The following is a 27,712-nucleotide window of genomic DNA, read 5'->3' as shown; positions in this document are numbered from 1 at the left end:
TTCCCTCTGCTCTTCCCCAGTAGTATATTGGACACCTTCCGACCTGAGGGGCTCATCTTCCGGCGTCATCTCTTTTAGCCTTGTGATACGTTCCATGGGGCTTTCTTGGCAGGAATACTGGAGTGGGTTGCCATTTCCTTCCCCAGTGGACCACATTTTGTCAGAACTCTCCGCTATGACCTGTCCGTCTTGGGTGGCCCTGCACGGCATAGCTTATGGCTTCACTGAGTTACGCAAGCCCCTTCGCCACAACAAGGCAGTGATCCATGAAGGGGAAGTTCAGTTATGGGGCTTTATAATTTGTCAGCAGGTATCTGTATATATGTTCTGCCCTACCCAATAAGAACGACTGCTGCACATTTTTAGATCGCACCATTATCATTCATGTGTGGTGCAACAAAAGAAAAACAGTTTGACTACAAGGTAGAAGAGAGGCAAAGTAATACAGGTGTGGTTAGGGCTGTGTGCACTCGTTGACCAAATCAAAGCCAAAATCTGCTCCGAAGCCCCAATTCTGCATATGAAGACCCACATATTTTGGTTCACTTTGCACAGTGCATTCTGATTCCAGTGTTGCCCTCCGAAACATACATACTTGGAAGAAAGCCCCATTGAAATCAGGGCGATTTACTTCTGAGTAAACACGCATAAAGACTGGGCTTCACAGTTCTCATTCCCAAAGACTTTGGAACACTTGGAGGAGTGACCAAAGAGCAAGATAATAGAGTCACAGGGTTGTATCCCATGTTACGCTAAAATCCCATTCATTTTAATGGGTCTACTCTAAGTAGGACTAACGTTGGATACAATCCTTGGTCTGAGTCAGTAGGGCTCTTCTTTTGTTCTAAACCTAATAGTGAGAGCCAACTGAAGAAAGTGCGTGGGCACTGGGAAAAGGCAGATCATCCGAGCGTAGCAGAAGTCATGGATGAGGATAAGGGGTCGTTGGCTGGAGCATGCTGGGAGTTGTAGTTCATCTGGAGGACACCAGATAGGGGAAGGCTGCCCTGCGTGCATACCCGTCAAGAAAGATTAAAGAGACGTTTTGTTTGAGCATGGGCGAAGCGCACGCGTGGCTGGTGCAAGAGAAACATCGACCAACCGTGTCTTGCGTGTCCGGGAATTAGGGGAAGGACTTCCAGAAAAGAGGCAGGAGGCAGCCACGGCGGCTCTCTGGGCTTTAAAAATCACGCCTAGATCGTAGAAGTGGAGCGAGCGGGGCGGGCGGACGTGTCCACGGAGGGCATCCGCGCTTCGCGGGAGAGCAAAAGACGCGCATATCTGAACTTCCGGGGCCTTCCGCGGGCTGGCGTGCGGGGTTGCCAGAAGCGACGCCAGAGTAACGAGGGCTGTGGGCGAGGCGTTGCGCTCGCCCTGCAAGGATGGTGAGAATCGGGTTCCAGCAGCCGACGGCCGGGCTCAAGCCGGAGAAGGCGGCGGAAGCAACGGGAGCGAGCAATGTGGCCAGAGCAGAAATCCTCCTGCCCCGGGACCTGGTGAGTAGGGGCCGGAGGGGGAATCTGGCGCTAGGACGATACGCTGCTGCAGTGCAAGGGCTTGATGTGAAGAGTCGCTGACATCATATTTCAGTGGTTTGTTCGTTTTTAAACCCAGCCGCTGTAGGCTCGTGCAGAGCGACGTAAGAGGAAGCCCCATTCACTGTGCAGGCTTTCCTTAAGCAGAATCAAGCGTGGCTTAGTCCATCGCTCGCCGGTCTCTGCATGGGATCATCACTGGGGTTGCCGTATGTCGGGTTCCCCTCCGACTGAACCATGCACGGTCGGAAAACCTGCTGGATGCTTTGCGAGGGTGGGCGTCAGCCAGGAGCCCCCCATCTTCCCCGCCCCCTTTCAGGGTCTAAAGTGGGTTGCCAAGTGCTCACGCTCTGCTCCGGGATATGTGAAGTATGTCGTGGTGCCTCTGGACGTGAACAGAGAGATGTCGTCAGAATAATCATAGCCAGCGCTTCCATATCTGGGAAAGGCTTCTGAACTGAGGCAGATGGATGTGGGCTGCAGGGTCCAGCGGAGACCCTGCTAAAGTACTGCTGCCTTTAATTTACAAAACTAAAACCGGATATCTCCTGATTTTGAGGCCCTGAACTCCAGGCTGGGGCCTAGGACAAGAGCTGTTCCGACAAAAGCTGTGCGCCTCATCTGCACTTTAGACAGAGTCGGCAACGCGTCGCCCTCCAGACGTTATGGACTACAACTCCTATCCGTCCCAGCCAGCATAGCCAATGGTGAAGGAGCATGGGAGTTGTAGTCCAAAACATTTGGAGGGCGCCAGATTACCTACTGTTACCTCGACAGTGCTTTGAGCCTCTATCTGAATGCCCCCCCACCCGCCCCAAGTCTGGAGTTTGCCCTGCAGATCTCTTGGGGCTGGTATCTGCTGATGATTCCTCCCCCCTCCTGCTCCCTTGAAATAAATGGTTGGCATTCTTAGATTCTTCAGTATCTCCAGTTACAAAGCCAAGGGAATGAGGCCAGAGAAATTTGGGCAAGCAGCTTTGTTCCTTGCCACAGAGACTTTGCTGGTTTTTCTCTGTGTATCAGCCCCTATCCAGGGAGTGTTATGCTGCCTTCACATTCTCTCCTAAAATAATGGGAGCTTGACTCTGTTGTTTGTATGTGCCGGATAATATCTGGTCTGTTTTCATCACACTAGGGACTCCGCTTTCCTTCTGCAATTCCAATGTGCCCCCTCTTTGTTTATGCAGTACAATTTCTCTTTCTCCCTCCCTGCTCCCTTGCATGGCCTGCGGGACATCCAGAATGTTCAGATAATGTTCTCATTGAGTCATATTTCTGAGCATTTGCAAAGGCTCTCACTGTTACGAGGAAAACAAGGAAAATAGATAAAAATGAGATTTGTATAATGGAGATTTGGGTGATGAGGACTCTATTACACTGAGTAGTAGACCACAATTATGCATTCATCCTTAATATTTTGTTGGTGGGGGCATCAGGATAACAGTTTTCTGCACTCTCAGTTTGGTTCATATGTTCAGGAAGTGAACGAAGTGGGTTGCCTCTCCTGTTGCCAGGACTGTGCATACATAGGAAGTTGCCTTATGTAAGGCAGACTATTGGTCCATCTGACCCAATATTGTCTACTCTGACTGGCAATAACTCCCCAGGGTCTTGGTCTTTTTTATTGCCTGCTATCTGATTCTTCTTAACTGGAGATGCCAGAGATTGAACCTGGGATCTTCTGCATGAAAAATATGCATTCTGATGACCATGCCCCCTTTCCCAGCCCTAACCCTGTTCCCTGACCACTAATTGTTTGTGGTTTCCCAGCTGTTGTGCAGTCTCCCCCCCCCCATTTTAAAAGGTTGAAATGCCTCCCCTTCAGCTTAGTTACTGGCAATATTTTTTATTTATTGCATTTATATTCTGCCTTTTTTCCTTCAAGGAACCCAAGGTGGCTTACGTGGTCCTCCTCCTCTCCACTTTATCCTCACAACAACAACAACCCTGTGAGGTAGGTTGGGCTGAGAGTCTGTGACTGGCCCAAAGTCGCCCAGTGAGCTTCCATGGCTGAGTGGGGACTAGAACCCAGATCTCCCAGCCCCTAGTCCAGCACTCTAACCACTATACCACACTGGCTGGCATTTTGGCCTCGCCCCCTTTGCCTTTGACACCGCCCACCACTGGAATGCGGCCCCCAAGAGCTTCTCTGAAATGGAAGTGGTCCCTCAAGCTGAAAGAGGTTCAACACCCCTGTTCCAAAGGTATCTCCACCCACTCTCCCCAAGCAGGACCCTGAGGTGGATGCCCCCCTCCCAACAGCTCTAGGCTCTGTGCTTTAAACAAACAAACAAAGAAACAAACAAGAGCTGCTGCATTTCTCCATTATAAGCAAAAGCAGAATAAGTCATGCAACAATCAACCCTGCTGAATATATTATGAGAACTATGTTCCTTTGTATAAGTCATTGTGGTTGCAGAATTCAATGTTTTTAGGATCAGAATCTGGGTTACTTTGCTTCAAGAAAAGCCAAAAGCTGTGACATCCAAAATTATGGAAAGTAAGCAAGTTTGCATGTAACTGATTGACTTGCATAAATCTGTTTTGTAGGACACTTGAATTCCTGGACTTGTGCAGTGCAGTTATGGAATCCACACAACCCTTCCATAGCCTTATGGTATAATGTATGTTTCAGGAGGAGTGGTGACAATAATAATATTTAGCTTTAGCGTGCATCACATACATTATCTTAGGCTGCAATCCTGTAACCACTTTCCTGGAAGTAGGATCCACTGAACTCAATGGAACTTCCTTCTGAGTAGACATGTATAGCATTGCATTGTTAGGGAGACTAACAATCCATGTAGCATGTCAGTAGTATTATCCCTATGTTTTACATTGCAGGGATGGCGTGAATTTAGAGAATTCACAGAAAATTTATTTATTTATTTGATACATTTTTATCTTGCCTTTTTTAAATAAAAAAAATTCAAGGCAACTCACAAATGAAAAACAGTAACACAAATGAAGCATCACAAATTGCAAATAAAATAAATCTATAAAAACAATGAACAGCAACAGAATTCTTTGAAAGACAATCACCTCTCCCCCCATCCCACATGCATAGATACCTGTATCTCATCTGATGAAAATGGACTGTAGTTCACAAAACCTTATGCCATAATAAATGTGCTAGTCTTGGGGGGAGCAATCCTATGGCTGCTAGTCAAAGGCTAGATGGCCATAGGATATGTGGTTTTCCTGGAACCGACCTTGGAGCCTGTGCTCCGAGGTCGGTTCCTGGAGAACCGACCTTCCCTCCTACCTCAGCACTGCCTCGCAAGCAGTGCGGAACGGCCCTGTGCTCCCTGCTTGGAAGAGGAGCACGGAGCGACCAAAACTGGGTTTTTCAGCCTCCTCCACCGTTCTGCCTTCCTGTGGCTAGACAGGCAAAATTGGCTGTCTAGCTGCAAATGCAGGGCAGGAGAAGCACAGAAGGAATGATCCCCTCTGTGCCTCTCCTGCCCTGCATTGGATAGGCGGTCGCCTCCGAGTTTGAGGGCAGCTGCCTAACCCCATAGGATTGCGCCCTAAGGCAGCTTTCCCCAGCCTGGTGCCCTCTGGATGTTTTGGACTTCAACTTCCACCAGCCCTAGTCAGCATAGCCAATAGTCAGGAATGCTGGGAGTTGTCATCCAAAACATCTGGAGGGCATCAGGTTGGGGAAATCTGTTTTAAGATACCACAAGACCATTCTTTGTTTTTGTTGCAACTGGCTAACACAGCTAATGGTCTCGAAACCACAACTCAGTAAAAATCCCCAAAGCAGCTGGCAGCTGGAGATAAAAACAACATAACTTCCTACCACCACTGAGAACGTTCAGTCTTCTGTCACAAGCTTGTCTGCTTGCTGTGTGAGAGGTTTCCCTTCCCCTGCCAAGTGAGGTTAGGTGGGAAATATGGGAGCACACGGTCTTTGATGGCTCGCTGAAGGTCACCTAACGGGTTCATGGCCAGTATGAGAGTTAAATTGGAAACTTGACACTGATGAAAAGACTTTACTATTTTCTAGTACTACGATAGCTTAGCTATCATTTTGTGTCTTGCTGGACTCCTGAGCCTTCTTGTGACCTCCATTTCCTCTTTTATCAAGCAATGCAGAGGCCCCCAACATGGACAACAGACTAACATGGCTGCCCCTCTGGAAATTGTTTAAGGGAATGCTGAAGCACATGTGTATGCCCTGGCCATGGGCTTCCAAGATTTAGAGTGCTGAGAAAGTGATAAGCCAGATCCAGGTTTGCTTGCAAGAGACTTTATTGAGTATTTGCAGCGCATGGGCACACCCAATGATTGGATCAGACAACAGCTCTGAACAAAGAGCTGTGGTGCAAGATGGGTTTTATACCGTACGTGTTATTCAGGCATAGTAGTGAGGTGGTATGACAGGAGCAAGAGTTAATTATGGTTCATCTACAACTTTCGCAGCATAGCCCAACATTGCTTAGTAACATATTTGGCAGAAGCAAGACTATCATAATATTCCCAGCACAGCCACCTGTAGCTTTAAGACAAATATAACTTCACTTCTCAGGCACATCTGAGACTCTGAATAGATAAACTGAGACTCTGAATAGATAAACGATACTAACTTCACTTCTCAGGCACATCCGAGACTCTGAATAGATAAATGGTACCAGAGCTCATTAGCATGGAATGTGCTGACGCAGTCACATCAACTTTGACTCATCTTACAAGCCAAGAGGCCCACTTGCGAACGCATTGCAGCTAATAATGAACCAAAGCAGAGAGCATTATGGATCTCTAAGCCTCTCTAAACTACTATTAGCTTGCTTATAAGCCTGGGGCCTTACAACATGTAACTGAAACACTTCAGACTTGCTTGAGTTTTTGGATTTGGAGCTAAGCGTTTCTTTCTTTCTTTCTTTCTTTTTTTACATCTGTTTTTTACTCTTTTTGACAAAATAGTCTTTACATATCAGGCTATAACTGAATTTCCTCCTTCTGAAGAGCTACATGCAAGCTGGAACTCCTTGGATTTTTTAGACTTAGGAGTGTAAGCCATTCCAGATCTGATGTTTGTGAGCACAAGCCAATCGAAATTCAGCCTATCCCTCCCCACATCCCATATGGCAGCCCCAAAACAGGTACATAGTTTTGCTGTGAAGATGTTGACCCAAATTCCTTTGCAAGTATAGAAGTCTATGTTCTCAGCTTTTGTGGGTGTGGGATATCTTGATAATGTCTGATTTTGATTTAAACTTCTTGTCCTTTCTTTTCTGTATCTAAAATGTCTGTGGACCCATCTGTTTGCTACAGAATGTTTGCAGGTTGGCATGGGCATATAAAGAAATTGAGTTAGCATGCAATACACAATTAAAGAGTCTGCAGGAACTAGATAACATTATTATGATTAATTGCTGGAAACTAGATACCATTATTCCTGTCAGCTGCAGAAAATGCTATGGACAACATGGTTTAGGTTCGTGCTGTTCTCCCTCCTCTGTCCTGTAGCACCCTCCCGCTCCTATGAATGAATAGGTTATGTCTCTGTGCAGATGGGACGGGATCAGTACTTGAGGTCTTGTTTATCTGATGACTTCATCTTTTGACTAGAAGCAAAATAACAAAGCAACTGGCATAGACACAGCTGGCTTGGCACCTACTGTAGTGTCTTTTCGGCACTAGTCAAAGACTTTTATCTTCTCAACCTTTTAACACTTGAGAAGGTTTGTTTTAATGCTGCTTGATCGTAACTGCTGTTTTATCTTTTATATTGCAGTATTTGTTTAATTTTATGACTTTTATTTTTTAAACCTTCCCGGAAATATTTCTGCTGAAGTATAGCGTATAAATCCATAAAATAAAAAGGTTCCACTTCAAGTTGCAACTAAAGGATTGGTGTGGGTCTTTGGTAGATTTAAGTATTTCAGAAGGAAATTCAAAGTGAATTGCACCTACGGTTGGGAAACCTAAGCCCTACTTGGAAAGAACACTTGTGCATTGAATCAGCGCATGATCAGGGATATGCTGACTAGCTGTGCCCCAGATGTTGCAGATGCCAACTTGCCCAGCCCTTGATGTCCACATATTCATCATGAACATCAACAGTAGGGAAGCCTTTGCACATTCCATGTGTATGCCTGCCATGTGCACGGCTTTACATACAGTGGCTGCCTTACTCCAGACATTCATGATAAACATTGGGATAGGGCAAGTTGGGATAGGGCAAGTTGGGATAGGGCAAGTTGGTGTATGCAATATTGGGAGTGGGGTTAGTTGGCACGGCCCCACGTATGTGTTGATTTAATGTGTGAGCATTGTTTCTGAATAGGGCTCTCGAAGCACCACTATGCCAAAGCATTGAAAGCCACGGACAGTAATGTGGGATGAAACATTTTCCAGAGTTTTTTTCCCCCAGTGCTTTATTCTTCCATTTCATAAGGTAATATTTTACTGAGCTTTCAGTGATTAATACCCATTTCAGAGTGTTCTTCTGTTTTATTGTAATGTCTGTATTTTATCTGCCTTGTTTTAGCTTTTTGTGAGTTTTACATTTTATTGTTTTTTATTGTAAATTGTCATGAGCAGTCATGAGTGGAGGGGTGATTAGAATATAATTAAACATGTTAAATAAATGTTTCAAATTTAACCTGTGAAGTGTTGGAGGTTATGCAATCCAATCTCCTTCCTTGCATTCTCCCAATTTCCACCGCTTCCACTTATTCTGCCTTTCTCCCTCCTTACCTGCCCATAACTATGCTGCACTCTTATTACAATAGAAATCATAAAGTTGGAAGGGGTCTCAAAAGTCATCTAGTCTAAACTCCTGCTGATGCAGGAAATCCACTGTTACAAAATCCCTGATAGGAAGCTATCTGTGTTTGAACTGACTGTTGTGTCAGTCTGCAGAAACCCACAAAAAACATACCATTTGCCCAATGCATGGTCTGGTCTGATATCTGATCAATTAGCAGTTGAGGCTCACGGTTGACCAGGGTTTGCTGGCAAGGTGTATGTTTTATGGTCCACTGGGCCTTTTAAACTGGCTTCTGAGGTGAAGACAGCTATGGCCACTTAAGCCATGTATACAATTTGTGCTATTTCCACCCTCCCAGCCTACTGTTGAAAATGGTCCTGGAGTTACCATGAGGCTGGGGCTGGGCAAAATTTTATTACTGGGAATTTGCATATGCTGTGTTTCCTCTCAGCCCCTTCCCCTTTCCTCAGAGTTGACATTCATGTGCCACCTTGAGTTAATAAGGACAATTATGTACAATCTCTGAAAGGGGGAAAGAGTTAAGCATCCTGTTTTTATTGAGTTCCCTTGTTCTGATTGCACACCCACACTAATCAGCACACTGAACGTCTTGACACTTCTGTCGTATAGCGACAAAGCGGTGTGTTAATTAGAGAAGCAGCTATTTTAGATAGGAGATATTCTGCCTGCCATCTCTGCTTAGGACAGGTGGTTGAGATTTGTTTATAAAGCATGAGACTAGTTTTATTTTGAGATGCAATCAGATGCATCATTGTGACTCCTCTTGTTAAGTATCTTAATTTGATCCATATGCCTACTCCCAGCTGTTTGTCTGTCTCTATATAGTCCAACCCGCTGTCAATACATAATGTATATTAGTGCTGTGCTGAAAATTTCTCCCACATTTTTTTAAACCATTCACATTCAATTTGATAGAAGAGAAATGGCTTTCAAAAAGAAATTCAGTGGTGAAGAAATTTCGGAGAAATTCTCATGGGTTGGGTTTGGGTTTCTTGGGCTTACCTTACTTAGGAGGTGGCCGAGGAGTGAACACAAGTGTCCTGTTTTTCATTGTACAATCATCTCTTGCAGCCTGTAGCCTCCTCAGCTTCCTGCGCTTCAACTGAAGTCCAGTTTAAGGCACTATGAGATAATTCCTCCCATAGGGTTTTTTCAGATCAGGACGTGCAGGCAGCCTGGGGGCTAGTTGTGATTAGTTATGCTCAAAAACACCACAAAATAAACTATAAATCATCCTGAATGAGGCAGAATAATGGAAGAGAATGAGGAGAGAAAACGTTCAGGAATTTGGAGGACAGATTTTGGCAGAGCACTAGCTCTACCTCATCCCTGGAGCCAGACCCAACACAGCGCCGGCCTGCCAAGAAAGTTGGTGCTGTTGCAGCACGGAAAACCCAGAACCCCTTACCAAAAAAGAAGGGAGCTGTGCTACAAGTCTTGCAAGTGGGGAGCCCTCCCTGTGAGAAACTGTTGAGAATTTCTCCTCCCCCTTGAGAAATATAGTGAAATTGTCTCCCAAATGTCTCTGCCCACAAATAAGGTGGATAATTTCAAGAAGCCATTTGTACACAGCTCTAATGTATATATCAGGCATCTCCCACACTGGGGCCCTCCAGATGTGTTGGACTGCAGCTTCCATAATTCTCAGCAAGCAAGCAAGGCCAGGCCAGGCTGGCTGGGAATTATGGGAGTTGTAGTCCAGCACATCTGGAGAGCACCAGGTTGGGGGAGACTGTCCTAACAACTCATGTTGCTTTGCACAAGTGCCCTATTTCATATGTTCTTTGCTGAGAAATTTGTTGCCATGAAGACTGCCCATGGTGTATCTTCTGTTTCAGATCAAAGCTTTCAAAACAGCTCGCGTGCATCAATGTGTCCATGGCCTATTTACTGTTGCTATTTGGAAACAATATTCACAGAAACCTCCCCCCTACCCCCTCTGTGGTCTGCAGTGGGGTGGGGGGCAGAAATAACGGGTCCGGCTCAAAAACCTAGACCCTAGGTGCCAGCAAGATTCTTGGGCGCTAGGGAGGGCCAGGTGAGATAGAAGAAGCCATTTAAACATGCAGAGGAATTGAAATGGTAGAGTTCCTGATGCAGTAGAATGTACTGCTTCAGAATACAGTGACAGACTGCATCTTTGAATACTCCCGCTAACACCTTATCCATTTCCTGAAAGTAGAAAGCTAGTACAACAGGGAGATAGCTGGACTGCATCCTAATGTACTAGTTTTCTACTTACAGGGAAACCTTTTACACAGGGATCATTCAAGAAGATGACCCTCCCGCTCTTCCTGACCTGCAGTCTGAAGCAGTGTAGTTCATTCTACTACCTCAAGACTCTGCCATCTCATTCTGCTGCATGTGACCAAGTAAATGGTTATTTTCAAGCCTAACTGTTGCCTTAAATTGCTTTTGCATTAGCAGGTGGGATAGAGCTGCAAATAGCTTCACACCCTCGCCCTTCCTGCTAGCCATATTAAAAACAACTGCCTCTTAGGCTAGGATGAATGAGCTGTTAGCACCCACCCCTTTCTCTTTCCTACCTGTTATTGTTAACATGGTCTGAACAATCAAAATAGTATATATCACTTGCAAAATAAGTGGCCATGTCTTGTGGGAGACACTCCATTTCTGCTACAGAATCTTTATTTGGGCAAAGGAAAACACATTTTGGGGAAAAGAAACCCAGCCATGCTTTGTACATCACAAAAATTCGTGCAGTGCTGCTGAAGTTGTGGACATGTCTGTCACTTCAGGAATCATCTTGATATTGTTCCCTAATAAGTCCTGAGTTGTGAGCATGATCCTGCAGGTTTAATACAGTGCCTACCCAATTCTGTCTAATTAATTGACTGCCCTTTCAGCTCAGTCCTATGCATGTTTTGTCATTTGTGGGTTTTGTTTTGTTTTTTGCATGAACTCTAGCTACAGTGGTGAGGGAAAGGCACCTAGTGCATGCTCAGGGTTTCTCCATAACTGAGCCCTAGTTTTGAAAACAGACTCATTGGCTGAATCCTAGTGAAGTCTTGGCACAAGTGAAGTTATGGGGAGGAAGATACAATGAGAGCTTGTGCATAGAGAGGAGTTGCACAAAACAAGACATCTGTTTTTATGAAAAGTTGCTGGAGGATGGTAGGATGAGGAGGGATGGTTGCATGGAGGGGAATGGAATTGGTAGGGGGAGAATGCAAGTGCTCAGTGGTGAAAGAAGAACATTCTGCACATGCTCAGAGGAAATCTCTATTTAAGAACATAAGAAGAGCCATGCTGCATCAGACCAAGCTCCATCTAGTCCAGCATTCTGTTCACACAGTGGCCAACCAGATGCCCATAGGAGACCCACAAGCAGGATATGAGTGCAATAGCACCTTCCCACCCATGTTCCCCTGATGCTAACATTGGTGAAATGTAAATAAATTCTAGTCATTCTAAATTAGAATGCATATATATCCTTCAGAAACTTTGCAGGTTTCTTGCCTGGGGGACACCTCTAATGACCTGTGCATTTTCATACAAATTTACCCAAAAACTATTGGGGAAGGGGTTAATGGAAGAGAAAGCAAATCACTCCCTCCCCCAAACTGGAGAACTCCCCTTCCACATGAACTGCTGGACCTATCCTTCTGAAACTTTGCTGGTTTCTTACTTAGGGACAACTGTAGGCTGTCTGTAATTTTCAGAACAATGGTCCACAAGGAACATAGGGAGATAAGTATGTCCACTTTTGGAGACCTCAAAATGTCAAGGCCACCCTTGCACAAAAACCCTTGTGGCTATCATTGTGAAATTTGGCAGACATGATCTCCTCTGATGGGGCAATGAATCCTGAATTTTTTTATCCAGTTCTTCCAAGGAATTAAAATGTTATTGGCAGTTTCCTTTAAAAGAAAATCAAAATATAAGCCCTGCACCTATTTTTCTGACATTGGGCAGGTGTAATCCCCTTCAAGGGGGCTACTCTGCCTGAAATTATCCATTTCTGACCAAGAGAAAAAAGTTACAGGTTTTTTTTCTAATTTCCCATGGTACTCAACAGAAAGCATAAAGACTCATTTTTCTAAACCTTGACTCAGGTTTGGTGCTGAGCTGAAGTGGTCCAACTACAAATTGGCCCGAGCAGAAGTGGGATGTTTTCCAAAATGTTAAATCGGGGTTGAAGTGAGTTGAGTCTGAGCTGAAGTGGCGTGGGGGGTCAGTGCACACTTCTTATGTATGTATGTATGTAATCTATACACACACGCAAGCACACTGCATGCACGCATCACACACACACACACACACACACATATATTAGACTTGTGCTTAGACTTGTGTGTGTGTATAAATATATATATATATGCAAATTTGTGTTATGGGCCTGTGCCCCGGATCTTTTAAGACCGTAGCAACGCCTCTGCCCAAAACCATTAGTTTTTTTCAGGCAGGGGACTCTCTTAACCAGCATTGCATACAAAACTCTCAGTCCAGAGTAGAAAGGAAAAGAATCAGCCAAATACTTCACATGCCCACATGTGAGCATATTTTTGTTCAGAGAATTTTCATATTGCAGTCTTGGTGCAATGGATGTGTCCTTTGGGAATTGCCAATTGTAGTAGAAGAAATAAATACATGGGAAAAGAGCCTTGAGGTCCCAGTAGAAGAGAAATTGGAAGACTTCAGGGGGAGGTCATAAATAATGATGCTCTTCTCTCTGTGTAATTGAATGTCATCATATAGATGACTAAAATGTGATAAGATTTGAAGGTCTGAATGTCCTTTTCTCCTTATTTGGGGAAAGTTTTGTTTTGATCTGGTGTGGGAGCAGCTGATAAATGAAACACATGGAGCACTCTTTGAAAGCTAAAGAGACAGTGGGGGCTTTGTGGCGGGGGGAGAAGGAATGGGCTCCTCTCTGGCTGGACTGAACATGGATGTACTGTTGTGGGATTAAACAGTGTTGATTTCCTCTTTTCTACATCAGATGAAATATGTAATCTTTCAAACCTGTCCTGGTTCAGATAGTGTTAAGCAAAAGTAAGCGGGGACATCGCTTATTTACCTTCTGTCCTCTACTGTATAAATTACAGCTGTCCCCCCCCCCGATCCCCCTCAGTACACATGCATACACACACACACACACACACACACACTCACTCAACTACCTACCACATGAGGAGGTCTTGTTGTCATTTATAGCCCTTCTCCACAAGCATCCTTTTTTAAAACCTGGGAATACAGCATCTCTTCCTTAACTAGCCAGAGGACAACATTGAGTTCCCCTCCTCTTACAGGGTCTTTGCAGTTCCTTTTCTCCCATGATTATGGTCAGAGTTGTGGGCTGGCCGTACTATTAGGCAGAGTGAAGTGGCTACTTCAGGTAGCTGATTTGCAGTGTCATGAAAAGGCAGCAAATTGTTAGTTATTTAATTTGTTTTACTGTATTTTTACTGCTGGGCCAGGCAGGCTGGGTGGGTGGGGAATAGGCGCTTGTGGGATTTTTTGCCCCAGGTGCTAAAATAACTGTATTGGCCTCGAGTAGTATGCACCTTGACTTTTGGGGCAGGGTGTGCGGATTTGGTCCTCCACCTCAAGCAGCAAAACGTCTTGGGAGAGACTCACTGTAGATCTATTTCAGATTAATACTGAAAATAATTCCATCCTTATTTTCTCCTAGAAGTTTAAAGTTTAGCATCTTTTCTAAGGGGTGGGTGGGTGGGAAGAAAGATCTGGGACGCTTCCAGATAGAGGATTCCTAATGCGACCAATCAAAGAACATTATGCATGCATTCCATCTTATTCTCCTTGTGGAAAGAAAAAAGACTGAAGAGGTGGTGGGAATACATGGGAGGGTTACAAATGGAAGACAACAACACCTGGATCTCCCATAACATTCCATTAACGAGGCAGGGTGATGGCAGGATAAGAGCCACCCCACTGGAAGCACGCCTGCTCTGAAAAACGTCTGGTGTGCCTATGTGTCTGTGCAATAAGAACATAAGAACCATCCTAGGTCAGACCACGAGTCTATCTAATGCAGCATTCTTTTCACCCACCAGGTGCCTGTGGGAAACCCACTAGCAGGATATGACCGCAATAGCAGCCTCCTGCTCACGTTCCCCAGCAACTGGCGCCCATAGGCATATGTACCTCCAGTATCAGAGGCTGGAGGTAGCATATAGCCATCAGGACCAGTACCCGTTGATAGCCTTCTCCTCCAGGAATTTGTCCAACCCCCTTTTAAAGCCAAACCAAGTTGATGGCCATCGCTACATCCCATGGTAGCAGAGTCCATAGTTTATGCGGTGTGTGAAGAAATATTTTCTTTTATCTGTCCTGAATCTCCCACCAATCAGCTTCATGGGATGACCCCATTGGGTCTAGTGTTGAGATTGAGAAAAATGTCTCCCTATCTACATTCTCCACACCATGCACAGTTTTGTACACCTCTATCATGTCTCCCTGTATTGGCCCCAGGAGCGTAGCCAAGTCATTTATAGTGTTAGAGAGGCCTAGAAATCCATAATGCTTGCTTACGTTCATTAGTGGTGCATTTCCCATGCTAGTAAGCCTCTGAGCATGTGCAGATGAGTCAAAAGGCCGATAACAGCCTTCTCAGAACATTCCTCGCTAATGAGGAGTATGTCTTAGCACTGATGAGCCTGAGAAGCAGAGGTTGTTTACCTTAAAGCTGCAGGTGGCTATGCTTGAGAACCAAGTGCTGTTGGTTGATGCTGAGAATGAATGCTAGGGGCGCTTGCTGCTTATTGCTAACTTGTAGAATATAAGACCCATTGTACCCAGTGGTTCGGGGTTCAGAGAAGCTGTCTGATCCAACCATTGGGTATGCCTGTGTGCTGTAAGTTACTCAGTAAAGTCTCCTTGTAAGCAAACCTTTGAGTCTGATTTATCACTATCTTGGCACCTCTAACCTAAGAGTTCAACGTCCCCTGCAGGGACGACACACTCCCCTTACTTGCCTTTCGGGCAGGTTATCTGTCCTTTCCCATACCTCCCATGGCAGCCATTTTGTGGTGATGCCCAGGACAGTTTCTCAAATTGCCAAATGTGCCCACAGCCCAAAAAGGTTGCCTATGCCTGTCCTAAACCATCCGGTGCATGGCTTTGGGTACACTGGATGAAGAAATTAAACTACCTTATTTGTAATAGGCTTATATTATAACATAAAGAATCCAGCAGAATAAAAGCATGTGCTCGACCAGGAGGCATAGAAGAAAAACAACACGTTGATAAACAAGGCAAGCTGTACGATTTGGCTTGTGGCCAAGTGTCTTGCCATTAACACGCCACAGATCAGTGAGGGGGTGGGGGGAGCAGAGCGAGCTAGTGGCCCTGGAAGGAGGGTGACAACAGGCTCACTGGCTGATGTGCAGGAAACATGTTCTGAAGGCATCTTCAATCTGTCCCAGTTGGCAGACAGGATACTGGGATATACAATCCAATAATGTGGTAGTCAGCTCAAAGTGCCCAGTCTGCTCCAGAAAGGCATATACAGAATGCTAATTTCAAAATCAAAATCTGGCATGCAACAAACCAGTGCTTCTCAAACTCATCATAAAGCAGAAGGGTAATAGAAAACATTTCACCTGCACTGGACAAGGTTAATAAATGTCACAGGGCGGGAAGGTGCTATTTCACTCATGCCCTGCTTGTGGGTTTCCTGTCAACAGCTGGTTGGCCACTGTGTGAAGAATGCTAGACTAGATGGACCCTTGGTCTGATCTAGCATGGCTCTTCTTATGTTCTTAAGACTGAGTTCAAGGCAGAGGTGAGCCCCGACACTAAACGATTCCTTTGAATCCACTGTTTTCAGCACCAACTGAAACATATTTCACAACAATCCCAGTTGGTGGTAAGAAAATGTGTGCTGTTGTTTTTTTAAAGAGTGGGAGGGCTAGGACACCTTGATGGGTGCCAAGAAAACTGTCCAGGGGCACATTGGCGCCCACAGGGGCCACGTTGCCTACCCCTGGCTTAGGTGCTATCATTCAGAGGCTAGCTATTTGCAGTGTCCCTTTGCTGTATTACTAGATGGTGTGCCTGATGTTACAACGTTGAATTAACATTATCGTTTTGTACGCTGATCTCATTGGCATTGGGACAGTGATGTAATGTCATGCACCGGATACCAGTTGTTTGTCTAAAATGTATTTGTCTTTTTTTCCACAAATGTCTGAGGCAGCATACAAAGTTAAATTAGAAGTTAGTCAACAAAACAGGATATGAAACCACAGTTTGTTTGTTTTGTTTGCAGTAACTACAATTAGAGTACACCATGGTTTCCCAAATCTAGACATAATGGGAAACTGAACTTGATTCAAAACTAGAAACGGGCTTTCAGTCCCCTTCTGTTTCATGTGAAGGGGGAGGCCAGGGGGAATTGTGCAGGTCCTAGGCTTACCACAATACTTTTTTGTAGTAGAAAAAATGATTTCTTGTTACACCCAAGTCCTGCCACTAAATTTTATAATTGTAGCAGCTAAAATATTATGCGCTAAATACTGGAAACAATAAGGTATCAAACACCGGCAAATTGCAAGGTTATGCAGTAATGTCAAAAATAGCAAATTATGTCTGTGTGAATTAAGGAAGACAAATCCTGGATATGTTTTAGATGCTGTTATATGTACTTTGCTGATTTTTGTAACAGGGCATCATGTGAACATGGTTACAAAGAAAAGTTAAATTGATGTCTGTGTAATTACTGATGTTTTCAATAAATAATATGTTAAAAGGTTCATGAGAGGTCCAAGAGAATCAACAAGGTTTGGATGGCAGCATCCAAATCAAATCAATTACAAGCATCTTCATCTGCAAAGTGCCTTGCAGAAACATCACATCTATGCAGGTAGAGGTTGTGCAAACCCCCTATAACATGTTTCTGCTCCCTAACTTCTTGCTCAAGTGAAAATACCAAACCAGGCATGTGAGGTACCGCCAAGAAATTTATGCCTTTATAGCTGGGACATTCCTATGCAGTTGTTCTTCTGTTTTCTTCTCTTTTAGGTTGTTTTCAAATTAAACAGGGTTATGACTGTGACTAACCTAGTGCTAACTGTTCCCCAAAGTAATTAAATGGAAATGTTTCCTTTAATGTTGCTAATAAGCACTGCCAAGGCCTAGGAACTGTAGTTATTGTGAACCAACTATGCTGCACAGAAGAATTTAATGCCCAGTTTGCATTTCTGAGATGGGGATTTTTCCCTCTCGCTGAAAAGGCCCAGAATACTTCAGCCTTCACCACTCTGGTGCCCTCCAAATGTTTTGGACTTCAACTCCCATAAACCCCAGCCAGCATGGCCAATGTTCAGGAATACTGGGAGTTGTAGCCCAAAACATCTGGAGGGCACCAGGTTGAGGAAGGCTGGAGTACCTGAATATTGCAGGGCAGTGACCCGTTCTCCCCCTGTCAGAGTGATAGTATATCATTGTATCATGTTGTCTGGGGGAATTTGGAGGTGGGGGGTGGGGAATTAGCAGCTGCTTGGAAGAGTTTTGAGGCAGTGTGCTATCAGAGCACTCTGTCACCCCAACATTTTCTGGGGGCAATTGCCCCTGCTATCATGACTCCACAAAATTCAGCCAGCTTAGCATGAGTGAGATGGATTTTGTGCCTCTTTTAATTCTCTCATGCCATCTCAATGCATTATTGAGACAGTCATCATCCCCAACTGAAAATATGAGATATGCATGAATTTCCATAGATCCATCCCCTTTCTTTGTCACCCTCCCTCCATCTGTTCTCTCTCTCACTGTCAAAATTCACATGTAAGCTCTTTGGGAACTACCTGAGTTGTTGATGTTGGGTGCTTACGCTACTCAGGATAGTGCTGTGCACAATGTTAGTGCTGCATAAATAATCACATTTTTTAATATAAAATACGTCAATTCATTTTGCTCCCGCTTCTTTCTTCTGTGGCCAGTTGCAAGGGAGAACAGGATTCCTATATCCTTAATGGTGGTTAGGTCTTATCCATGCTATGGATTTAACCCGTCTTAACAATCCTTTCTCCTTTCCAGGAAATCCTGAGAATTGTAGTTCTTTAAACACGTGCAGTGATTTCCCAAAGAGAATTATCAGCATCTTGCCAAACTGTGGTTTTCAGGATTCTTTGGCCACGTTAATTGGAGTGGTATAATATTAACCAGGGTTGATAAAAATCATTTTTTTTTAATTAAAAATCAGATTTTTAAAATTTAGATCAGATTTTTTAAAAATTTAAATCAGATTTCAAAATTTTCTTAAAACAATTACTAAAAAAAAGAGCCTAGGTCAAAGATATCATTGTTGTTGTTGTTCAGTCGTTAAGTTGTGTCCGACTCTTCGTGACCCCATGGACCATAGCACGCCAGGCCTTCCTGTCCTGCGCTCTCTCCCGGAGTGTGCTCAAGTTCATATTCATTGCATTAGTGATGCTATCTAGCCATCTCACCCTCTGCCGTCCCCTTCTCCTTTTGCCTTCAATCTTTCCCAGCATCAGGGACTTTTCCAGGGAGTTTTCTCTTCGCATTAGGTAGCCAAAATATTTGAGCTTCAGCTTCAGTATCTGTCCTTCCAATTAGCAGTCAGGCTTGATTTCCTTTAGGATGGACTGATTTGACCTCCTTGCAGTCCAGGGGACTCGTAAGAGTCTTCTTCAGCACCACAGTTCAAAAGCATCAATTCTTTGGCGCTCAGCCTTCCTTATAGTCCAGCTCTCACAGCCATACATTACTACTGGGAAAACCATAGCTTTGATTATACGAACTTTTATCGGCAAGGTGATGTCTGCTTCTTACTATGCTGTCTAGGTTTGCCATAGCTTTCCTCCCAAGGAGCAAGTGTCTTTTAATTTCATGGCTACAGTCATTGTCTGCAGTGATCTTGGAGCCCAAGAAAATAAAATCTGTCACTGCTCCATTTCTTCCCCTTCTATATGCCAGGAAGTGATGGGGCCAGATGCCATGATATTAGTTTTTCTAATGTTGAGTTTCAAACCAGCTTTTGCGCTCTCCACTTTCACCCTCAACAAGAGGCTCTTTAGATCCTCTTCGCTTTTTGCCATTAGGGTGGTATCGTCTGCATATCGGAGGTTGTTGATAATTCTCCCAGCAATCTTAATTCCGACCTGTGATTCATCCAACCCGGTATTTCTCATGGTGTACTCTGCATAAAAATTAAATAAACAGGGCGACAATATATAGCCTTGTCGTACTTCTTTCCCGATTTTGAACCAATTGGTTGTTCCATGTCTGGTTCTTACTGTTGCTTCTTGACCCTCATGCAGGCTTCTCAGGAGACAGGTAAGGTGGTCTGGTACTCCTATCTCTTTAAGAATTTGCCACAGTTTGTTGTGATGCACACAATCAATTGTGATCCACACAATCAAAGGTTTAGTGTAGTCAATGAAGCAGATATAGACGTTTTTTCTGGAATTCTCTTGCTTTCTCCATGATCCAGCGAATGTTGGCGATTTGATCTCTAGTTCCTCTGCCTCTTCGAAACCCAGCTTGTACTTCCCGTAGTTCTCGGTTCACATACTGCTGAAGCCTAGCTTGTAGGATTTTGAGCATCACCTTGCTGGCATGTGAAATGAGCGCAATTGTACGGTAGTTTGAACACTCTTTGGCGTTGCCGTTCTTTGGAATCGGAATGTAAACTGACCTTTTCCAGTCTTGTGGCCATTGTTGAGTGTTCCAAATTTGTTGGCATATTGAGTGCAGCACTTTAACAGCATCATCTTTTAGGATCTTAAATAGCTCAGCTGGAATACTGTCATCTCCGCTAGCTTTGTTGTTAGAAATGCTTCCTAAGGCCCACTTGACTTCACTCTCTAGGATGTCTGGCTCAAGTTCAGTGACCGCACTACCATGGCTATTAGGGACATTCCGATCTTTCCTGTATAGTTCTTCTGTGTATTCTTTCCACCTCTTCTTAATCTCATCTGCTTCTGTGAGGTCCCTGCCTTCTTTGTCCTTTATCATGCCTGTCTCTGCACAAAACGTTCCTTTGAGATCTCCGATTTTCTTGAAAAGGTCTCTAGTCTTTCCCGTTCTATTGTTTTCCTCGATTTCTTTGCATTGTACATTTAAGAAGGCCTTCTTGTCTCTCCTTGCTATTCTCTGGAACTCTGCATTCAGTTGGATATATCTTCCCCTTTCTCCCTTGCTTTTCGCTTCCCTTCTTTCCTCAGCGACTTGTAAAGCCTCATCAGACAGCCACTTTGCTTTCTTGCATTGCTTTTTCTTTGGGAGGGATTTCGTTGCTGACCTCCATCCATAGTTCATCAGGCACTCTGTCTATCAGGTCTAATCCCTGAAATCTATTCCTCACCTCCACTGTATATTCATAAGGGATATGATTTAGGTCATACCTGAATGGTTTAGTGGTTTTCCCTACGTTATTCAATTTAAGCCGAAATTTTGCAAGAAGCAGCTCATGATCTGAGCCACAGTCAGCTCCAGGTCTTGTTTTTACTGACTGTATGGAGCTTCTCCATCTTTGGCTGCAAAGGACATAATCAATCTGATTTCGATATTGACCATCTGGTGATGTCCATGTGTAGAGTCGCCTCTTGTGCTGTTGGAAAAGCGTGTTTGCCTTGATCAGCGTGTTCTCTTGGCAAAACTCTATTAGCCTTTGTCCTGCTTCATTTTGTACACCAAGGCCATGCTTGCCTGTTATCCCGGTGATTTCTTGACTTCCTACTTTAGCATTCCAATCCCCTCTGATGAAGATTGATGACATCTGATGACATCTTTTTTTTGGTGTTAGTTCTAGAAGGTGTTGTAGGTCTTCATAGAACCGATCACCCTCAGCTTCTTCAGCCTCAGTGGTTGGGGCATAGACTTGAATTACTGTGATGTTGAATGGTTTGCCTTGGATTCGTACTGAGATCATTCTATCGTTTTTGAGATTGTACCCCAGTACTGCTTTTCCCACCCTTTTATTGACCATGAGTACTACTCCATTTCTTCTAAGGGATTCTTGCCCACAGTAGTAGATATAATGGTCACCTGAATTAAATTCTCCCATGCCTGTCCATTTTAGTTCACTGATTCCCAAGGTGTCGATGTTCAATCTTGCTATCCCATGTTTGACCACCTCCAGCTTACCTTGATTCATTGATCTGACATTCCAGGTTCCTAAACAATATTGTTCTTGACAGCATCGGATTTTCTTTTCACCACCAGACACATCCACAGCTGAGTGTCCTTTCAGCTTTGGCCCAGCCGCTTCACTCTTTCTGGCGCTACTTGGAAATTCCTTCTGCTCTTCTCCAGTAGTATATTGGACACCTTCCGACCTGAGGGGCTCATCTTCCGGCGTCATCTCTTTTAGCCTTGTGAAACGTTCCATGGGGTTTTCTTGGCAGGAATACTGGAGTGGGTTGCCATTTCCTTCTCCAGTGGACCACATTTTTTCAGAACTCTCTGCCATGACCTGTCCGTCTTGGGTGGCCCTGCACGGCATAGCTTATGGCTTCACTGAGTTACGTAAGCCCCTTTGCCACAACAAGGCAGTGATCCATCAAGGAGCAAAGTTATCATAATGAATGCTAATTAGACATTCATTTAATAGGGATAAATGCCAAGTTCTGCACCTAGGAAAAAGAAACCAAATGCACAGTTACAAGATGGGGGATACGTGGCTCAACAACACTACAAGCGAGAAGGATCTTGGAATTGTTGTCGATCACAAGCTGAAGATGAGCCAACAATGTGATGCGGCTGCAAAAAAGGCCAATGCTCTTTTGGGCTGCATTAATAGAAGCATAGCTTCCAAATCCTGGGAAGTACTAGTTCCCCTCTACTCAGCACTGGCTAGGCCTCATCTGGAGTACTGTGTCCAGTTCTAGGCACCACACTTTAAGAAGGATGCAGACAAACTGGAGAGGGTTCAGAGGAGGGCAACGAAGATGATCAGGGGACTGGAAACAAAGCCTATGAAGAGACACTGAAAGAACTGGGCATATTTAGCCTTGAGAAGAGAAGACTGAGGGGAGATATGGTAGCGCTGTTCAAGTACTTGAAAGGTTGTCACAGAGAGGAAGGCCAGGATCTCTTCTTGATCATCCCAGAGTGCAGGACACGGAATAATGGGCTCAAGTTACAGGCAGCCGGATTCCGGCTGAACATCAGGAAAAACGTCCTGACTGTTAGAGCAATACAACAACGGAACCAATTACCTGAGGAGGTGGTGGGCTCTCCCACACTGGAGGCATTCAAGACGAGGCTGGACAGCCATCTGTCAGGGATGCTTTGACTTGGATTCCTGCATTGAGCAGGGGGTTGGACTCGATGGCCTTGTAGGCCGCTTCCAACCCTACTATTCTATGATTCTATGATTCTAAACAACTTCTAATTATATTCTATGAATATGTTAGCAGCAGTTTATGGAAATGGGAGATAACCTGATCAGTCCTATTCTGCACTGCAGGTGGTGTACAGAAGTACATGCTTGCACGTTGTCTCTCTCTCTGCCTTGCCTCTCTTTAAGTGCAAAGGTAGAGAAGGTCAATGAACAGAGAATTTGGGGAGATGGAGTAGATCTGAACAAGGAGGAGTCTGGATATAAATGCAAGGGATAGGGGTGGAGAATAGGAAGTGAAACCAAAAGTGAACAGAACATATTCATGCAGTCCTGACTCCTGGAAACTTCTGCATGTGTCCTCCACTGTGTACCTAGCTTCTGATGAAACCTACATCCCCGAATATGTATTAAGGTTATATTAAACAATAATGTACTGCTGCTAAAAATGATGATTAAATAGAATCTTCCTCACTGGTAATTTAAACTGTGATTTAAATCATTAAAATTGAGTCCTTCAGAGAAGCAGTTTAAATCATGATTTAAATCAGTTTGATTTAAATCAAATGAACCGTGGTATTAGTTTGTAATGTAGTGTGCTTGAAGAGGGCATTTTAGCAGGTACAGCTTATGTAGGGGGAAGGCAAGTGTATCTTGCTGACGTTTTGTCTTATGCACAAGTATAAAAGACACAGTAGACTCCTTTTCATCTGATCAGCCTACTTCTGTTTCATTTGTTTTCAGCATGGCTCTTGCCTGCCCCAAGGATTGACACTGGCCCCTTCTGTGGTTACTGGAAGCCCACAGGGGAAGCCAGTGGCATTTGACAGGGTCAGATCTGAGCAAGGAAGGCGAGTCCAGTCTAGGTAGAACACTGAGGTCTAGCCAGGCGAGGTTGTGTCAGGTAGGTAGGTAGGATCCAACACTAGGAAGGAAGAAAATAATTCAATCAGCTAGTAGTGTCTGTTCTGCTGGTGGAACAACACTGTTACATGCAACCCATTATCTCAGTGGCCCTTTACAATACTACTTTAAGGCAGGGGTGTTGAACCTTTTGCAGCCGGAGGGCCGAATCCCCTCTCAGAGAAGCTCTCACGGGCTGCATTCCAGTAGTGGGCAGGGCTGAAGGCAAAAGGGGCAGGGCTAAAAATGTCAGCATCTCTTAGCCTAAACCTCTTGCTGCCAATAGTCACCCAAACGAGGGACATTTCAACCTTTTGGCATGGGAAAAAAACCTGCATGAAACCCCCAAACGATTGGTGGTTGGAGGCCAGGGGTTGGGGCCAGGGGAAGAGGTGTGGCCATCTGGGGAATCCTAGGAGAACCAGGTCTGGCTTGAAGTTCTGTATCCCTGCTTAAAGGTAAGTCAGTAGTATTATACCTCTTTTGCTGAAGGGGAGCTGAGGCTGAAAGAGAGTGCCTGGCCTAAAGCCATCTAGTGAGTTTGCAGCATAGGCAGGATTTGAATTGGGGCCTTCCTAGTTTAGAGCTCAGTCTGCCACTAGTTCTCACACAACAGAAAACATGACATTAATCACACTCCAGTAGTGACATTGGTATTTTCAGATTTTGTTTGTTTGCTTGCCATGCGCGATATATATATACACACTATATGCATGTATTATATGTATATGTATATGTGTGTGTAGTGTAGTGTAGAGCCAATGTAGCAGTTAGAGTGTTGGACTGGGACTCGGGAGATCTGGGTTCTAGCCCCCCCTCTGCCATGAAGCTCACTGGGTGACGTTGGGCCAGTCACTGACTCTCAGCCGAACCCACCTCACAGGGTTGTTCTGAGGATAAAATGGAGAGGAGGAGGGCCATGTAAGCTGCCTTGGGTTCCTTGCAAAAGGAAAAAAGGCGGGATATAAATGAAATAATAAATAAAATTATATCCATGTACACCCCCCCCCCCAAGTCAAAACTGAAGGTTCCACTCTTCATTGTAGGAAGCAGACTTTCTGAATGTTTTGGCTTTCTATGGCCATGATGACTCCTGTTCTTTTGGAACGCCTGCATTCCCTCTAACATGGAGAAATCCTTATCCGTTTAAGTGTTTATTGCAGTGCCCTTGAAACAGTTTTGACTAGTAGTCCTGTCTCTTTGCTTTAAATAGGAGGAGCAGCTCTTGCCTTTGCCGATGCAGAGAAGGAGATTTCTTAGTCACATCTTCTACTTGGCCATGATCCTGATGCTGCTGCTCCTTGGCCTGATTTTAACTTCAATGTACGTCTCCAGATATTTTTCCCTGACTGACTCCGTTACCAACTCCATTACTGCCTTAGACATGGTACGTATGATGCAGCGTGAAGGGTTCTTTGTGGTTGGGATTGTGGAGGGCACCAGGCTGGGAAAAGCGGGAGTAAAGGCTTGTGGAGAAGTGTGGAAAAGTACCAGAAAGTGTATAGCAATATGAAACAGGAACTAAAGTCTCTCTCTCAAGACCAGAGTGTGATAAAAATGTTGCAAAGCATGGTGAACTAATGAAGGCCAAGTGAGAGTTACATGGAGAGTGTAGAAGGAGTTGCTTTGTGAGTAGAACTGATAACCAGAAATTGTTTGGGGCTCAAGATGTACCCTAAACTGGAAAAATTGAGGTTAGTGAGTTGCTTAAGAATATGTGCTTTTGTTTTACTGATGAACTTGTCTACAAGAAATGGCTAGTGTATACTGAATTGCTTCCCTTGCTTATGCTGTTGCTGTGCAGTTTTAATCTCTGAACATGCACAGATGTACTTATGCTATGTAAAGAAAAGTATATAACCTTGTGGAATGTGGCAATGGGGTGTCTTCTCTTTCCTAGGCTTGAGACCACCACACAGCTGTTGTTTTGCGAGTAAACCAGCTCTTGAGAGTATCGGAGATTGATGTCTTAAAATTCCTCCACAGGATTCTCAAGGTTTCATTGCATTTCATTGCATTTATTATATTTCTATACCGCCCCCATAGCCAAAGCTCTCTTGGCGGTTCACAAAAATTAAGAAACCATTAAAATACATTAGATAAAGTATAAAACCATTCACGTAATGACATAGAACAAATAGCACACACAACAACAACATATATCTAAAATAATTTAAAACAATCGGCCAGAGACAATCAAAGAGACTCCTTATATGCTGCCAAATGCCTGAGAGAAGAGGGCAGTTTTAACTTGGCGCCGAAAAGATGACAATGTTGGTGCCAGGTAGGCCTCATCAGGGAGATTATTCCAAAAATGGGGGGCCACAACCGAGAAGGCCCTCTCCTTTGTTGCCGCCTCTGAGCCTCTCTCAAGGAGGCTTCCGGAGGAGGACCTTAGATGTAGAGCGTAGTGTACGGGTTGGTTCATGCCAGGAGAAGCATTCCGTCAGGTACTGTGGTCCTGAGCCATTTAAGGCTTTATAGGTCAAAACCAGCACTTTGACCTGGGCTCTGAACTGGGCAGCCAGTGCAAGTGGGCCAGAATCAGTCTGATATGTTCGGACCTTCTGGTCACCATTATGAATCTTGCTGCTGAATTGTGCACAAGCTGCAGCTTACGAACCGTCTTCAAATGCAGCCCCATGTAGATTGTGTTGCAGTAATCTAACTTGGAGGTTGCCATAGCATAGACAGCTGAACCTAGGTTATCCCTGTCCAGATAGGGGCATAGCTGGGCCACCAACCAAAGTTGGTAGAAGGCACTCCATGCCTTTGAGGCTACTTGAGCCTCAAATGACAAAGATGGCTCCAAGAGGACCTCCAAGCTACGAACCTGCTCCATCACAGGGAGTGCAATCCCATCCAGAACAGGTTGAGCACCCTCCATCCGATCAGGAGAACCACCCACTAAGAGCACCTCAGTCTTGTCTGGATTGAGTTTCAGTTTATTAGCCTTCATTCAGTCTGTTGTCGCAGCCAGGCACCGATTTAGAACATCCACAGCCGCACCTGAAGAAATGAAAAGGAGAAATACAGCTGTGTGTTATCAGCATACTAATGACAACACACTCCAAAACTCCGGATGACTGCACTCAACGGTTTCATATATATGTTAAATAGAATGGGGGACAAAACCGCCCCCTGTGGAACCCCATACTGGAGAATCCATGGGGCCAAGCAATGTTCCCCAAGCACCACTTTCTGGAGCTGGCTCTCCAAGTAGGAGCAAAGTGGGCCTCCCACTCCCAGCTCTGACAATCGTCCCAGAAGGACACCATGGCTGATGGTATTGAAAGCCGGTGAGAGATCAAGGAGAATCAACAAGGTCACACTCCCCCTGTCTCTCTCCCGACAGAGGTCATCATACAGGGCGACCAAGCCTGTTTCTGTGCTAAAACCTGGCCTGAACCCCGACTGAAATGGATCTAGATCATCAGTCTCATCCAAGAGTGTCTGGAGCTGATTGGTAACCACCTACTCAAAAACCTTGCCCAGAAAGGAACATTTGCCACTGGCCTAAAATTATTGATTTTCTTGGTCCGGGGAAGCTTTCTTTAGGTGTGGTCTCACCACCACTTCTTTGAAGCAGCCCGAGACCACTCTCTCTCACAAGGAGGCATTTATCACCTCCCTGGCCCAGCCACCTGTTCCTTCCCTGCCAGATTTTATAAGCCAAGAGGGGCAAGAATCCAGTGTGGAAGTGGTTGCACGAACCAGTCCAAGCACCTTGTCAACATCCTCGAGCTGTACCAACTGAAACTCATCCAAGAAAACTGGGCAAGGGTGTGCTCTGGACACCTCACCGGATTCACCTGCTGTAACATTGGAGTCTAAGTCCCGGCGGATGCAAGAGATTTTATCCTGGGAGTGCCTAGCAAATGAATTACAGCGGGCCTCTGATGGGTCTACGGGGTCCTTGGGGCCAGCATGTAATAGGCCATGGACGTTGATTCACCATATGGCTCTCTCTCCATCCTCAGTAGCTATTTGACTTCATTCTCCACCCTTGTCTTGCTTGTCTAGTATCAAATTGGAAGTTGGTTTTTTGGCTCTCCCTACATCACATTCAGACATCACCTTGCCGACAAAAGTTCATATAATCAAAGCTATGGTTTTCCCAGTAGTAATGTATGGCTGTGAGAGCTGGACTATAAGGAAGGCTGAGCGCTGAAGAATTGATGCTTTTGAACTGTGGTGCTGGAGAAGACTCTTACGAGTCCCCTGGACTGCAAGGAGGTCAAA

The 27,712-nt window shown here is 44.7% G+C and overlaps 1 protein-coding gene across 2 annotated transcripts in view; it reads left to right on the top strand.

Annotated features, from left to right (window-relative positions):
* Positions 1–1,336: 1,336 nt before the first annotated feature.
* Positions 1,337–27,712, top strand: part of ITM2C (integral membrane protein 2C) — a 43,230-nt gene continuing 16,854 nt past the window's right edge. For both annotated transcript variants that reach the window (XR_014789575.1, XM_084847049.1), the window contains exons 1-2: positions 1,337–1,496; positions 24,684–24,857. Coding sequence is in view for 1 of the 2 variants with exons in the window: in XM_084847049.1 (XP_084703175.1) it covers positions 1,383–1,496; positions 24,684–24,857 (288 nt within the window). In the remaining variant the exon portion in view is untranslated. The remainder of the gene's footprint in view (positions 1,497–24,683; positions 24,858–27,712) is intronic.

The sequence above is a fragment of the Heloderma suspectum genome, chromosome 3 (genome assembly GCF_057233095.1).
Source record: "Heloderma suspectum isolate Gila_16-S chromosome 3, 16-S_ref, whole genome shotgun sequence".
In the NCBI taxonomy this organism is placed as follows: Eukaryota; Metazoa; Chordata; class Lepidosauria; order Squamata; family Helodermatidae; genus Heloderma; species Heloderma suspectum.
The sequence above is the reverse complement of the archived record's forward strand: the minus strand, read 5'-3'. Positions and strand labels throughout refer to the sequence as shown.